Source organism: Apteryx mantelli, chromosome 30 (assembly GCF_036417845.1).
Source record: "Apteryx mantelli isolate bAptMan1 chromosome 30, bAptMan1.hap1, whole genome shotgun sequence".
Classification (NCBI taxonomy): domain Eukaryota; kingdom Metazoa; phylum Chordata; class Aves; order Apterygiformes; family Apterygidae; genus Apteryx; species Apteryx mantelli.
Window position 1 is genome coordinate 308184 of NC_090007.1, and position 15333 is coordinate 323516.

General features: G+C 44.6%; 1 protein-coding gene across 1 annotated transcript; it reads right to left on the minus strand.

Moving 5' to 3' along the window:
• Positions 1-1413: 1413 nt before the first annotated feature.
• On the minus strand, positions 1414-12666 carry MIER2 (MIER family member 2). The gene is made up of 12 exons (XM_013945001.2): positions 12597-12666; positions 11891-12042; positions 10962-11087; positions 10400-10523; positions 9505-9614; positions 8745-8814; positions 7011-7162; positions 6090-6171; positions 5892-5986; positions 4963-5090; positions 3772-3908; positions 1414-2755 (listed from the first exon to the last, which is right to left on the minus strand). The coding sequence occupies exons 2-12, from the start codon at positions 12032-12034 to the stop codon at positions 2280-2282; spliced, it is 1644 nt and encodes a 547-aa protein (XP_013800455.1). The 5' UTR covers positions 12035-12042; positions 12597-12666; the 3' UTR covers positions 1414-2279.
• Between the last annotated feature and the right edge of the window lie 2667 nt (positions 12667-15333).

A 15333-nucleotide genomic window follows, 5' to 3' on the forward strand; every position in this document is an offset into this window, starting at 1 on the left:
AGCCAGCAAAGCTTCCTCTCTCCCCCAGAAAAGGGGAATTACAGCCTGGGGAAGTTCCACTACGGAGCGGGCACGCATATTTGCTTTCTCTTTCCAGCAACTGGGAGCGGCCAGTGTGGAGACCTCGGATTTAGCACATCTGCTTCACAAAGTGATGCCTGGTCAAGACAACTGTGTTTGAACTCAGCACCTCTAAGCAGAGCTGGCCAGGGACCAAAATAAATCCCTGCCAACGCAGGCAAAAGAGATCTGGGGTTTGGAACGAGAGACAAGATCTGATGCTAAGTCATCTTGGGAAGCTGTCTGATGCTGTCTCCATGCTCCCACTACAGGGGTGAATGCAGCTACGCATGGCTGGGAAAGGGGGAAGATCCAGGCTAATGGTTTTAGTCATCTTTCAAGTCCGCAGACAGCAGAACTAACTGCATGGTCACAACCAGAAGGCATCTACCAAAATAAACAAAAACCTCATCACAAGCCCCTTTCCCAAATGCAGAAAGTGGCTGGAGGAGGGAAACATCTGCATCAGAGCCCTGCCCTGCAAGTTGGTAGGCAGTGTTCCCTGCACAGGGGAAGAGAGATTGAGAATATGTGAATTTAAGCCAGTGGCAAACCCCAGATCTGGAACACACCTGGGAAGCTAAGAAGCTCTGGACTCCAACACTACATGCCAGCATGTGGCCACCTCACTGGCATGCATTGCCACCTTTGTCACCTCCTTGAAACATCGCTACTTTCCTCTCAGAAAACAGAGAGCTTCGTTTTGTGACATTTCAGAAGAGCGGAGGGGGGTGAAAAGGGGCAGAGAAACCCAGAGACTGGTGTGCTCTCCTGCCTGGGTCTCTGCTAGCACAAGTTTCCTAGACTTGATGCCCTGGGAGCTGAGAAACCTCCTGCCTGGGATGTGTGCTGTATGCTCCCACAAACTAGCAATGAGGATGTACAGTCCTGCTACAGTTAAGTCCCACCCACTCCAATGAGATAGCAGGGCTGAAAGCCCTCCTGCCTTTCGAGGATGCATATACATGCTTTCAGCTTGCCCAGGTTCGATACCACTGCCCCAGGGAAGTGCAGGGCATGTGCTGGGGACAGGAGAGCAGGTGAGAGCTACCTTCTTACAGACACCTTCTTCTCAGAAGCAGCTTCTGCTTCTCCATTTCTCCCTTTCAGGATTCTAGCTTCAGTCATCCAATAAAGTAAGAGCCATCCCCTTCTTGCCATCCCTTCCCATGTTCTGGTCCTCCTCTTTCCTCCTTTCACAGCTGACAACCTGCTTGGAATGAGCTGGGAAGTTACGCAGGTTTTTAACCTGCATTTAACCCTCTTGTAATGCAGCAGAATCAGTAAGGGTCAAGTCTTTCACTGCCAGTAACACAAGTGGCAGCACTGCAGCACTCTGAGGGCCAACATCACTTTGTCAGTCTAGACACTCCCTTTATTTCTAGTACAAGTTCTCCATGGCCCAGCCCATGGCAGAGCACTGGAAGGAAGGGTGGGAAGGACTAAGTGCACACAATGCTACCTCACCACGCAGTACCTCTTTCCAAGACCTGAAGCTTTAGCCAAAGGGCTGGAATAGGCCACATCTCATCTGGAGCTGGCGGTGGTGTGGGCAGACAGACAGGAACAGCTCCAAAAGGTTAGAAAACAGCAATGTGCGTCCCTGTCATGATTCACAGCTCAGTAGGTGCAGGATAGCTGTTAGAAGAGGAATAGGGAGAGCGACTTCTATTGCGACACAGTATCTGTGGGTGAACAGCCACGACTCATCTTCCTTTGGCATCATCATGCCCATCTCTGCAGGCAAACAGCCCTCCAGCCTGGGTGGACTGTGCTTCCTGTTGATTTCCTAAGCTCGCGGACCACCAGACTGCATCCTCTGTCCCAGCCCCTGAAGTGCCCATGATATATCCCTGTTCTGAAAATATCTTCGCTGTACCAGGCTGCCCCACTGGTGCCAAAGGACAATTCCACTGTCCTGAGGGCAGGGACTCTCTGAACAGCCTGGCATTACCTGGGGTGACACATGGCCAATGAACTGGGGGGGTCACGGGCTTCCCCCTCACTTAAGCCAGCCACCAGCTTTGCGTGATTGTGCCAGAACACACTAGAGCAGAAAGGTGTTTGGTTTCACTGTAGCCTTGGATCAAGGAGGATAGAAAGACGGATTCTGACCAACAGCTCCAAACCATCCCCATGGAACAGGGGAAGTTCCAGGATTTCACTCAGTCAAGTCAAAGTCCTTGCTGGGTCTGTGACAAGTTTGCGACTGGAGACTCTCACTGTGACAAAGGCTCTGACCGAGCCACAGGTGCTGGGCAGGCCTGATGAGCAGTCAGAAAACTATTTACATCTCCGATGCCAATGAGGCCAAAATCTGTGACCGATAAGGACACTTGCGCAGGGGCCACCACTGCCTCTGGGTCTCTGTCCAAATCCACAGGGCCAGCAATTAAAGGCAAACCCTCATTAATATCTGCAGGGAGAGTGAAGTCCATGGTTATCGTCTCACCAGAGCTCTGCAACGTCTCCTGCTTCTCTGCCAGTCCTGGTACTGCCGGTGGCAAAGCATAGAGCCCCGTTTCTGAGGGGTTGACAGTATGTCGTGTGCAAGGAGCTGAGATGGTGCCTGAGGATGTCTCCTCTGCGGGGTCGAAGGAACAATTTGTCTCTGAAGGAGTACTGCACTCATAGCCCTGCCCCGATTCGCTCATGCTGCCCAGGCTGCAGGCTGTGCTCTCCACGCTCAGGGGCTCTGCACACCACAAAAGAGGGAAATATATGGGAGATGGATAGCCAGACAAGGAGGAAGAAAGGGTGGGGAACAGCAAGTGAAAGAAAACTAGAGTGAGTCCATAACATGTGAAAACAGAACCCAGTTCAATCCCACCTAACCACAACAATATGAATTTGATGGCAGAATGCGGCATAGCTGCTTGTTTCTTTACTGTAGCAACCAAGATCCCCATCAGCAACTACTGAAGAAAAGCAAGATACAGCCAGCAGATGGGAGGACATCAGTGTTTCTATGGAAATTAAAGGAAATCTCACAGAGACATTCCAAGACATGCCCAATCCTAAGTCCCATCCCCTCCAAGCCTACACCCCACAGGAGGTACCTACATAAAGCCCCAGTCTGTGGTAAAATGGTGAAAGGGGATGAATCCATTTCAGGCCAAAATTCTTCTCAGAGCCAGTCTGAATCAGCTCTTCCAACAACAGCCTCTAAATTTCACGTTCCATCTGACAGGGTCATCACTGAACAACAGAACAGGGACCTTGGGAAGGTCGGGTGTATTACACAGAACTTTGGAGTCCTGCCTTTGCAGTCAGTGGAGGGAAAGACCAGCTCTCTGAAAGCAGTTCACAGGCACAGCCTGATTTTTGGTGACCTAAACCAATGTCTGGAGGAGTTGTCTGTCTCCACTAACTAAAGTGAGTGTACTGGAAGCAGATGCCTAATTCAGGTGCCTAAAGTAGTGCAAATTCCCTTGCTTTGAGATTCATTTAGGCCATGTGCCTGTGCCCTGAAGCGGGACCAAATCTTTTAAAATCACTGCTGGTCATTGCAGAGACAGACAAGCCTCCTTTACTCACACCAAACTGCACTGGATTGGTATTTGATAGAGAACAGAAAGCGAACACACTGGCGAGGTGAGGGGAGAAGAGTTACAGCTGGATCATGGGGACAGGAGAAAGGCAAAGGAGCCTGTATGCTGCGTAGCAAAGAGGTGTTATCCCCATGACAGACAGGAGAGAAGGAGAAGTTACCTGCGCTCTCAATTGCTAGCTGATCTTGACCAAAGTGAGAGTCCAGGCAGCTAGTGGCAGAGGGAATTGGTGGGGAGCTCCGAGAACGACTAGCATTTTCTACTTCACCCCCATCCAAGTCATTGTCGGCAAAATCCCTGTGGGGAAAGACAGATAGTATAGCAACCATCCATTAAGCAGAAAGATGCAGGCAGAGAAAACAATGACTGAGATTAAAACCCACCAACAGATAAAGCAACGGGGCTGAAAGGGCCTCACTAGAATGAACATCCATCCCCCTCCTAGTCTGCAGAGCCCAATTTAGATTCTGCACTGGGGCAATTGCAATTAAGTCAGCAGGGCTAAGACCAGCACATGTTAAGCCAGAATGGGCTCTGCAGCTTTCCAAAACAAAGAGCTCTGCCCGCCCCCAGGTCTCCATGAGCCTCAGCCCCTCCCATAATGTAATAAATGGTCAAATACTCTCCCCAGGGAACAGTCATCTCCATAGAATGACTGCAATGGGTTGTAACAATGTTAGCATGCTAGCAAAAAGCAAAAGAGACGAGAAAAAAAATTTCCCACCCTGGGGGAATTTCTGAGATTTCAGATATTTTCCTGCCTTGAGTCAGAAGAAAAAAGCCAAGATTTCATATATTTTCATGGCATAACATCTAATATTTTTAACTGATTCAACTGAAATATTTCATTTTGACCTTTTAAAAACATTTCAGTTTCAACTTTTTTGAAAAGTATTTGCTGTAATTAGCATAGATTTCAAAGTGAAGGATCTGCCTCAAAGGGTGGTGGGCAAAGAAAGAAATGAATTCGGGCTCCAAAATTTCAGAAACAGAGTATTTTTGCACTTATGAAATTCCCTTCGCCAAACTTCATTGCACTGAGTTATTTCTTGAGATCAGCCCTGAATCTCTGACCTTAATCTTAATCTTTACTGTTTTGTTTCAGACAAATGTATTCACAAGATTTTCTGACACAAGAAAGTCCACACGCTAGCAAATAACTGCTTTTTCCCTCCTTCCCCACACTAACTACGGTCTGTGTTCTGAGTACAACCAATGCATCTCTCCACGCTACCACCCAAGAAACCTTCTAGAGCAGAAAGCACAGTCTTTAAGGTAGAGGTGCTTTGCAGCAGGGATCTTCACTGGGAAGTCAATATTACTAATTTTAGTGTGAGAATATTCCACGCACGTGGCTCCAGGGTGGAGGACGTACTTCTTCCTTCCTAAACGAGTCTGCTGAGTGAAGTAGTCATAGCGCTCTGACTTTTTCCACATGTAGTAATACTCCACACATTCTCCCACTGACCGGGTGCGGACCTGAGGGGAAACATCATAGTCAGAATCCCAAGCATCAAGGTAAGTCTCACAAAGCAAGGATTGTTCTGCCATTTTACCAGTACAGAAAATTAAATGCATTACAGTGATTTACGTCACTGTGGACACATCTACACTGCAGAACAGAAGTAGATACTGAAATTTCCGAGGTGGTATTGCCCAGAGAAGGAACTCCCCATGGTGCATAATTGTTCTTGCAGACCCCAGTGTGGGTTCATACACAGTACATTTACGCAGGACTTCCCTGCGCTTCCAGTAGCACAGTTAACACCAAGAGAGAAAACTTGCATCCATTTTCACTGGCCAGTGTCAACATGCCCACAATGAATCAGTGGTAGAACTGGACTCTCTGGTTCTGCCAACTCCCAGCACAGCAGCATATGTCCTGGGGCCCAGTTCTCCCTACAAAAGCATCTTTCATTCTAGAGGACCCCAGGGGACTTTACAAAACATCCACATGCTCAACTCACTCATTCACAGAAGTACTGCAAGGGCTGAGAGTTTGGAAAGAACTTTTGAGACTCCAGAAAGGGCTAATCAGTAATTAACTGACATCACTCATGTAGGTCAGTGTTGTTTGTGACTTCTCCCACCTGGAAAATAAGGCAGAGCAGGGCAGTGAACAGCCCATCACCTGCTAGTATGAGTCAACACAAAGTCTGGGATTGGAACTCAGCAGTCCTGAACTTCCTGCATTAGCCAAGGCTCAAAACATACTTCTGGTGCAAATGCACATGCCTCCTTCCCTTTGTCTTAGTGCAATGCAGGGGTGAGCATCCTTACCTTGTTTGCTTGGATAAGATGAAAGTTTTTCCCATGGACCCTGAAGCCATGTTCAAAATTTCTACACTCTTCTTCACTCCAGGCACAAAGCTCATCTATAACAGAAGGAAAGAGGAATTGGAAGAGATCTATAGAACCTAGAAAAAGTTATGTGTACCTTAATGTTTGGGGTAGAATCCAAATATGAGGGTTTCTCACCTCTGATAACCTTCACATTGAACCGTAACCTCCGTAGTGCCTCTTCTGCATTGAAGTTGCATTTAACCAATTCATACAGAGCCTAAGAAACAAAAGAAAACACGACTGATAGCATGCGCCACAGCAACACACCACAAGCAAACCTGCTCATGATATTTGCCTTATAAAACATGTTTTTCCCAGGAGCCACATAACTACTACTCCAACCTTGACCACCAGCACAGATTCTTCCACTTTTTAGGGCACTGTATTACAAACCCTAAGACTGAACGGAAGCAGTTCTACCAGCAGCTCTAGAAACTACTGCCTCTGTGTTTCTGCAGATACCAGGACTTACTAAGAGAATCTAATCTGGCTAATTTAAAGGAAAACAAACTGCTCTGAAGTTTCTTTGCCAAATGTTTGATCTTCTGCTGGCTTCAAAAAGAATCCAACAATTTTATAGAGGATGGGTCCAAAAGGATTGTCCTGCTGCAAGCACTGGCTCAGAGTTTTTAGGCTACTTGGAGAATACAGTCAGAACAGTATCTACCCTCTACTTGTCCAGTCTGTTAATTCTTTCCACAAGCAGCTCTTAATTGCCTTGGAGAAAAAAATACTAAGCTAGACAAGTCTGTGGTCTGATCCACCATGGCTATTTCCTATCTTCCCAAAACCGCACAGTGCAGGGCGAGCAGCCTCCTTGGCCTGCAGATGAGAAGCAGTCTCTCACTTTTCCATGAAGCAGGAGGGGATCACAGGAGTTAGCTCTGGCTCTCTTTTAAGTGGGTCTCATTCAGGATCTCTGCAGGACTTTGTCCCTCATTTCAACAGCTCAGAAACACCCTGTTCACACTTTCCATCTCCAACAGCAGCATCCCACTATGTGCTATAACAGCATCATTTGATTATCTGTTGGCTGCAAGAAGCCCCTGTATTTACCTGTTCATTGTCCTTCACCACCTCTCCTTCTGGAAGGGTGCTGCTAGACAGCTCGTCCCATCTCCGCTTCACTGCACGGTACAGGAACTCTTCAACCTCTCTCTCAGGAAGTATGTTTGGGTCCCAAAGTAGCTGATCTTCGTTCTCATAGGCTAACAGAAAAAACACTGAAATAAACTAATCAAAGAAACAATTCCACTGCTTTTGAGAGACAGAAGGAGAGGGCAAATCTTTGATTAGACTCCAACCTGGCAGTAAAGCTTACAACCACCAGTGTGAAGGTAGAGCATTTTCCCTCCTGACTCTTTACACTCTTTTAGAGCCCTAAGCACGGACTCCGCTTGTTTCAACTTTTTCAGAAGGTTTGGCTGATGACAAGGTTTTTGTTACCATGTTCTCAAAGACTGTTGCTTTGATTCATTAATACTGGCAACTTTAAAAACTTACATTCTAAGGTGTCTTTTCCTTAGCACAGTAAACAAAAGGAGTAGGAGGCAAAGACAGCTTTAAGGTACAACCCTGGCCTAGTCTGCAGATCCTCTCTCTGCCCTAGACAAAAAAACTAAGAAGCTGCAAGGCTGTCCTACCCTGTGCTAGCTTGTAATGCTCCTCCACCCACACAGAATAGCAGCAGCACACTGCATCACTAAGTGATTCTTGTCCCTTTCAGCTTTCAAGGCTCTTAGTCCATGAGAACACAGCACACAACAATGCAGAGAGGTGTTTAAGTAAAACAACAGCGCAAAGGAAAGCAAGAAGAAAAACTCTGCAATAAAAATCAACATAAGTCAAAGAAATTTTTCTATTCAGACAAAAACATTACCAAGTGCTGTACTTTATTTGTTCACTTATTTCTACAGGCAAAGAAACCAATTCTCTCCTGCCCTGCAGGATTATTAATATCAGGTCAGAGGAAGTATATAAAGGGCATAAAAGGCCTCAACTGGATCTGTTACCAGTTTCCTCTCATTTCACACTGACGCAAACATACAGGCAATGGAAAACAAGCACCAAATCTGTGGTCTTCAATATAGAAAACTGAGAGCACCCTAAACTTCCTGATTCAGTAACAGTAAGAAATTCTGAGCATTGTATTGAATAAGTCTGAAACAGTGTCTTCAAAACTGGTAACTTATCTCTCTTAACTAACTCATCTAGAATCTGCTAGGTTAAAAGAACCAGGGAGGAAGTGAGTCATTTCTAAAGCAGAGGCTTTCTGTTAGCTACCTTCTTCACAAATTCAACCAGCTGGTGCTAGTATTGCACTAGTATTAGACACAATCTGCCAATCAAGTCACCTCCATCTACTTTGTAGACACCCTCCCAAACTGAAAACTGATCAGCTCCAGGGAGTACTGAATGAAAATAACTCTTGCCTGTTAAGGAGGATGTAAGAAAAAAAAAATTGGAAGAAAATTAGAAGAAAAAGTAGATAAATTAGAATATCTCAAGTAGGGTATTCCCTCTCTTTGTTTACAGCCGGGACCAACCCCCCTCCAAACATGTCAAACCAATCCAGTTTTGACTGAGCCCTTCTGCTTCTGTAGATGTACTACTAATCATATTCAAATAAGCTGGTTTAAAGCTAGCTCTGGTACAGCTGTGAATTTTGGTATCAACACCCAGAGGTGCCAAACCTAGAGATATGGAACTGAACTGGTGAACCAGAGCCTCATCAAGTGCCCACACAGCAGCCCTACATCCAAACAAGATACACAAAGCAAGTTGCCTCACCTTTTTCACTGTGCCTGTTTAAGTGGAGGATGGGAACAGTAGCTTGGTACTGAGGTCCAACCATGATCTCCTGAAACATCATTACAAAGAAGGAGTAAATCCAAAAAGAATGTGCTCTATGTAAGCACTGAAATATACCTCATGGTTTAGGGACTACCACAGCATGAGGCCTATTTATATATCAGTGGTCCACACTGTCACTATTCCTTCTAGGGAAGCCTGACTATTTTATAGGGTAACCAAAAAAATTTACAAACAATGAGATTATACCCTGGGGACCTTAGGGATTTACTTTTAGTTTAAATGTTAAATACATACGGATGGAAAAGAACCAATCTTCAACTACTGCTGGAGATAAAGAAATGCAGCAGGTTTCCTGCAACCTTTGCACCCAGAATTAATTTGGAAGTCTGCTCCTCTCTTTCATAAGATAGTTCCCACTCAGTAAATCCTGTTGGGCATACTGCAAAGCATTTCACCTTTCTAGGGCTACTGGGTGCAGTTTTGACTTACCAAGGCACAGTGGCCTTTTCCGTACCTGAAGCAGATGATAGTTTCAGATACAGATTTCATGATCATACCAAAAAGCACACTTTTAATCCATGTCTGCTACTGCCTTCCACAAAACTCAAGGCAGTGAACACAAGAAAATTAAAGGGGCAGTCTCAGGGAAACACCACTGGGCTTTGGTGCCATGCTTTCCTCAGACTGAGGCGTAGATAGCATTAGTTCCCCTTCTGGATGTGCTTAGATCATTTACCTTCTTACACTCATTGGATGGGATAGAATCCTCCTCTGAATCCTCAGCCATGGAGGAAGCACATGGAGATGAACAGGGCTCTTTGTCTTCATCAGCAAGAAAGTTGTTTGCTTTGAGGGAAAGAAAGATTTTCTGTAGGTACAAAATGGTTTATTTCTATTGCTTGCTCTGTGTTCCCTCTCCTTCCCTTTATTTTCTGTCCTCAAGTTACTTTAAGCACGGTCCTCAGTGATAACTTACCAGATTCTCACTTTCTCCTTTCAAAAGCATAGAATCTGCGCCCTTGCCACATGAGTGGTACTGACCAACCTGGGGAGCTCAGACTCCCTCGTTCTGCAGTTATAGGGGAAGGAGCAAAATCACTTTATGTCGAGTCTTTCTTGTGTACTTTGGCTTCCTGCATATTCCTAACATTAGGATCACAGATACATAGGAATTGCCACAATATATCAGACCACTGGTACTACTAAACTTATTCTCTTCTAGAGACATCAGATCAAGTGCTGATCCTTCAGACTGCAATTCTGTGCCCAATCGTAATGTTTGATTATTCCCTAGAAAACTCTGACAGTGAAAGAAAAGCTCCCCATCATCCCATTTCAATTGTGTGGCTGTCCCAATGGTTACAGCAGGTAGCAAACTCTCAACATTAAGAGTTATGGCTAAAGATAATTCTCTCCTGATCCCACTGCTAACCTGTGCTCCATATCATCACACTTTAACTAAATGCTTGATAAAAACACAGGTGCTCTAGTTTATTTACAGTCCCCAGAAAAAATGTGAAAAACTTTTACTACAAAGAAACTTAGTGACAAAGTAAGGACCTAAGTTCTTGCCCTACCCTGCACCTCTCATCTAAATACAAAACAATTACTTAGAAATTAGCAACACATACAGCCAGGCTGGTTTGGGAATAAGTCTGATGCATCATGGGACGTGACGGATGGAGTCAGATCATCAGCTGAAGACTGGGTCTCCTCCTCTTCTTCCCCTGAAAGCAAATCCTTCGCTATTTGTTCCTTTTAACAACAACAAGAAAGTGAAAAATATTTTTAAATTAAAAAAGGGGTGTGGTGAGGCCTAGAGTAAAGCATACTTCAGCTAGAGCCATAGCTTCACCTGGGAAGATGTAAAGTTTCCCTGAATCTTCACAGATTCACATCTCTGTACAAAGAACTGTAACCTGTGTTCCATAAAAGGTTTTTACAGTGCTCTTTTAAAAAGTTATCCCTTCTCCAGTCTTCTCTGAACTCTTTACATCCACTGTTCTGCATCTGACATTCCTCACTGAGACACCAAAATTAGGCAGGTCCCCTCCCTTGGCATTAGCTAAATCCCACTGAAATACAAGTCCTAGACCTTTGAATGCAGAGGAGCTACTAGACAACTGAAACTCTAAGACAGTACAGTAACCAATAGCACAGGCTAATAGTGTACACACAGACAGCTGCTCTTACCTTATCTAGAGTCATATCTGGGAGATTTGGACTAATATCATTGCTCTCGCTGTCCTGCTCCGAGATGGGATCAGATGCCTCATAGCCATAAAGTGCAAGCAGCTCCTCGAACGGCATTTCACTGCTCTGAGCGAGAGGAGGACAAAGCTTCATCAGGAATGGAACAATCACCGAGTACAACACCAGCTGTAGCAAACAGAGATATGCAGAGGCAGTCAAGGCAGCTCTGCTTTTCTGGGGGCTCTGAACTGCCTCGGATAATGCTGTGTAATGACAGAGGCCAGAAGGAGGCATGGTCTATCAGGACCCATCACAGCCTGCTCTTCTCAAAGCAATGGATAACCCAAGAACTTTTACCCCAAAGCAGTATGGCCAAAGGCACTTTTTACATATTTTTTTTTATTTTAGTTTTCATACTGGTGAAGAGGTGCCAAACAGCATAACTGTATTTATATAAAGGAAAGGAAAGAGCAAATCCCTATGATATCCTTGTGCCAAACTTGAAGAGATAATCTGTCACCAAGAAATCTTATGCTTTGTGTTCCATTGAGGGCTCCATGAAGACTACCCCACAGAGGGATCAAGTCATCTCATCTTTGTGCTTCCTCCACTGTGAAATGGACATTGCACATATACCCAATAGCTAACCACTCTTCAGCAAGGTGGGGGAAGACCACCTTATCAGATTGGCTTTCTGGCAGATGAAGACTCCGAACTTTACCGCTGTCACCTGTTGGCAAACCAATTCCTTCATATCCCAGTTCAAATCTAGGCCTCGTTGTTAAGCAGACCTAAGCTCAGCATATAACCAGCAGATCAAGCAAATCAGCAAGCGTCTCGCTAGAAAGGTCTCTGTTACCAGTACTGTCAAAAAAAAAAAAAAGAAAGTCCAAAGGGTAATTCCCCTTCCCCTCCCTTGCTGCCTTTACCTGAGAGGCACTGAAACTCTTTTCCAGCTCTTCTAAGGATTTCTGTTTCTCCTGAGTATCTTCTTCTTCTTCCCTTTCTTCCCGTACACCATAGTTCTGTGAAAGGATCTCTGCTAGGTTCAGTCGATGATCAGCTGATCCCATTGACACAACTGCAGGGATTAGAAAAAGCTGGATACTAGCCCCACCCTGAACCAAATCTTCAGGTGCAACAAGGCTTGGGAGGACCCCTTCTTGTGTGTATGCAGCCATGGTAAGCCAGAGGAAGAGATTACGTGGAGAAGGAGAGAGAGAGGGCTGGGAGACACAAACCAAAAGAAGTCTTTCCAAAAGCACTAAATAGCAAAGCCTGGTTCCCTACATGTTCATGTCCTACGACTGACTGAAAGCTGAATTTGAAGGTTTTTTGAGTATTTTTCTCTCCTGACTTTATTCTTTAATATCGTAACATATGAATGCACACAGCAGCCTCTCCTTCACTTCAGGCATTTTTAGGATATCTACCACTTACTGTAAGAACTGGCAGACACTTGTAGAAGCTTCGGTATCTTTATGTCTTTTCTCCTCTGTCAAATGCCATCAGAATCAACTAACAGGTTTGAAAGATTGAAAGGAGAAAGGGAGGGAAGAGGCAGACTGATCACAGAAGCCCTGTTTCCTCTGGAAACCAGGCCAACAAACAGAAGCATATTTAAACTGTGGCTACCTGCTGCACTCTGAAGGCCAGGCTCTCCAGGACATAGACTGTGGGCTGGGTATGGCACCACTCTTGGACTCTGCCTGCCAACCGAGGCCTTCAAGAAAAGAGAAAAATACAGCTGAGACCTCTCTTCTTAAAAAGAATACGCCTCCAGACACTTAACCCCACCAACAAAGGCAATCAATTTAATTTCAAAGCAAAAGGTAATAGAAACCGCAGAGGGTAGCATTAGAAACTGTTATGCAAAAGAGCTCTAGTCAGGAGTATTTAACAGCTCTTCCAGGCCTTCCCTCTTCTGTATTGATCACCTTCCCCTCAGTCTCTGACTGCATATGGTGGTGTCTCCATTTTATCTTCCTCACTCCACTAGTATTTATCCTCTCACCAGTTTAAGACCTCAGATCTTTATGGCTTTCATGGTCACTTAAAAGAAGGATTTTGGCCCCAAACCATTATTCTAAAAACACACATCATGCTTGTTTGAAGACAGCATTTCTGTAAAATGACCCACCCTTTGGAGATGGAATCAGAAACAGCCTGGCCACACACATGCTCACTTCTCCCTAATGCTTCACTGCATTTAGAAGGCTCAGGGTGGTCAGCAAAGAAATTTACAGCTGAGAGGCAGTGAAGGAATCTGGTATGACTGCAAGTGGCATGGACTACGTGGGAAAAGGATGAGACAGGTAGACACTGAGAACAGGCACCTGCTTTCTGGCATTCAATGCTCGGTCAGAAGTTCAGACAGCAATATGGGCTGAGGCCTGGATAACAATCCAGAACATCTGCTGCTCCTTGGGCTGATGTACATGGAAATGCTGTTCATCAAGTTCAGCCTAGGTAGGGAGCAAGCAGGTAATTAACCAATGCCTTTGAGCTGACTGAGAGCATCTGACTATGGAAGAAAATCATAAGAGTCAGCCCCCAAGTCATCAATGACATCTTTTTATGATCCTCAGCCATGCAACATTATTCCTCACTTAGTCAGTGGGAGCTAAGACATCTAGAACCCTGCAGTACTAGGCTCCTACAACTTATTTAAGAAAACAAAGCACAGGTTAAAATCAAAATATCTTCTCTACCAATAGAACAAAGCACATACAAAAAACCAAACCAAAACAAAAACCACCACCCCAGACTTTGGACTCTGAATTAGTGCCTTCAGGTCTTGAAACATATATTACAAATTCTATGACTACAGAGCCAGTTATTTTCTAGATATAATTACTGCCATGACAACTGCTGGCCTGGAAGGCAGCAAAAGATGTTGCCATACAAGAGAAAGAGCGAGAGAATCTTTGAAGCAACCACGGAATTCTTGCTCTTTCCTCTACCAGGACTAGTGAAAAGAGAACGCCTCTAGTCCCACGTGGAGCACACAATGTGTGCTGCAATTCACCATCCCCTGCTGTCTGATTATTAAGAAGTAAGATAACCCCACTGGAGACCACTGTCTGGCTGTAGACAGAGCCCAGTGGACTGCGTGCACTTAAAAAAGTGGGGGGAGGAGTTTATGGAGTAATGAAAGAAGGGGATGGAAAGGTTTAGGACTGCCTCCATTTTGAGAATGGTCATACCGGGAAATGGCTTCATAACTCAGGAAAACATCATTGTCCCTTCGTTGGATCTTGATGGAATGTGAATAAGTACAAAACACTCTTGGATAAATCCCTCCCAAGCAAACAACCCCAGTTCCATGAAAAGGAGAAGGGTGTGGTCTACATTTACTCTCTTTAGCCTTGAGTAATCTGCAAAATTCTATTTCCTGAGACAATGGTCTATATATTGATTGTGCCTCCTTCAAACAAGGATCAATAAGGAGCTGCATGCAAAGGATTTTGAAAATGAAGACTGAAACTGTTAGTGGTGGAAGGGCTGGCTTGAAAAGATGTCAAGAATACTTCAGAAATGATGAGACCTTATATTAAAGATCAGGTGCTGAAATGAAGAGCAATAGTCAATATGACAAGATGACAATCCAATAACTAATCACAATTTATTTTGCCAAAGCAGTAACGCAGCATTAGAGCAAGTGGGAAATGCAGTGAGCTGAAAGTCACCATAAAGTAATTAGCAATGCTGTGTTTGGGCTGAGAAAAGAATAAACAAGTGACAGACAAAGCAAATGGCCCACTTTCACACTCTAACTTAAACATGCATGAAACTGAACCATCTCTCAAATTATTTACAAATACAGAAGACCACAGAAACAAGATAACAGACAAGTCAAAGGAACAGGTGAGAAAGGCAGGTCTGGCTTAAACATGTAAATGATGACAGCAGAGAGAATATTTCTGATTACACTGATTGCTGATGCCGTGTGATGCAGAGTTATTTCATTTGAAGGTAAGGGAGCTGCAGTCTGACACGTCAAATCCAAATGTCAGGAGGCAGAAAATGCAACAAGCACTACATGTGTCAGAAAGCATAACACCAAGGCATTAACGGATATCTCTAGATCAAGAATGGTACTTTGATAAGGTATAGATGATCCTATTGCTGATGATATTGACAGTTTTGGTCACCAGAGTTCACGGTGGTCATCTCAAATTATTTGAAAGTGTAACATAATGTTGGAAAATGGCTTTTACATCCACAAGTCAGTTAATTTTGGAAAAAGCACTTACAGCAGCTGCTTTTGTTCCATTAATCCCTGCCTCTTGGGCGTAAGAACAACTTTCCTATCTCAAAAGTTGCACAGACATTGACCAATTACTCACTCTCATCTTTGTATTTTTAGAAA

Coding starts and splice junctions, on each gene's coding strand:
- MIER2 (XM_013945001.2), bottom strand. CDS start 12,034: ATGGGATCAGCTGATCATCGACTGAACCTAGCAGAGATCCTTTCACAG. Junction 10,524..10,961: donor CAGATATGACTCTAGATAAG/GTAAGAGCAGCT, acceptor TGTTGTTAAAAG/GAACAAATAGCGAAGGATTT. Junction 6,172..7,010: donor TGGTGAAGGACAATGAACAG/GTAAATACAGGG, acceptor TTTGTTTCTTAG/GCTCTGTATGAATTGGTTAA.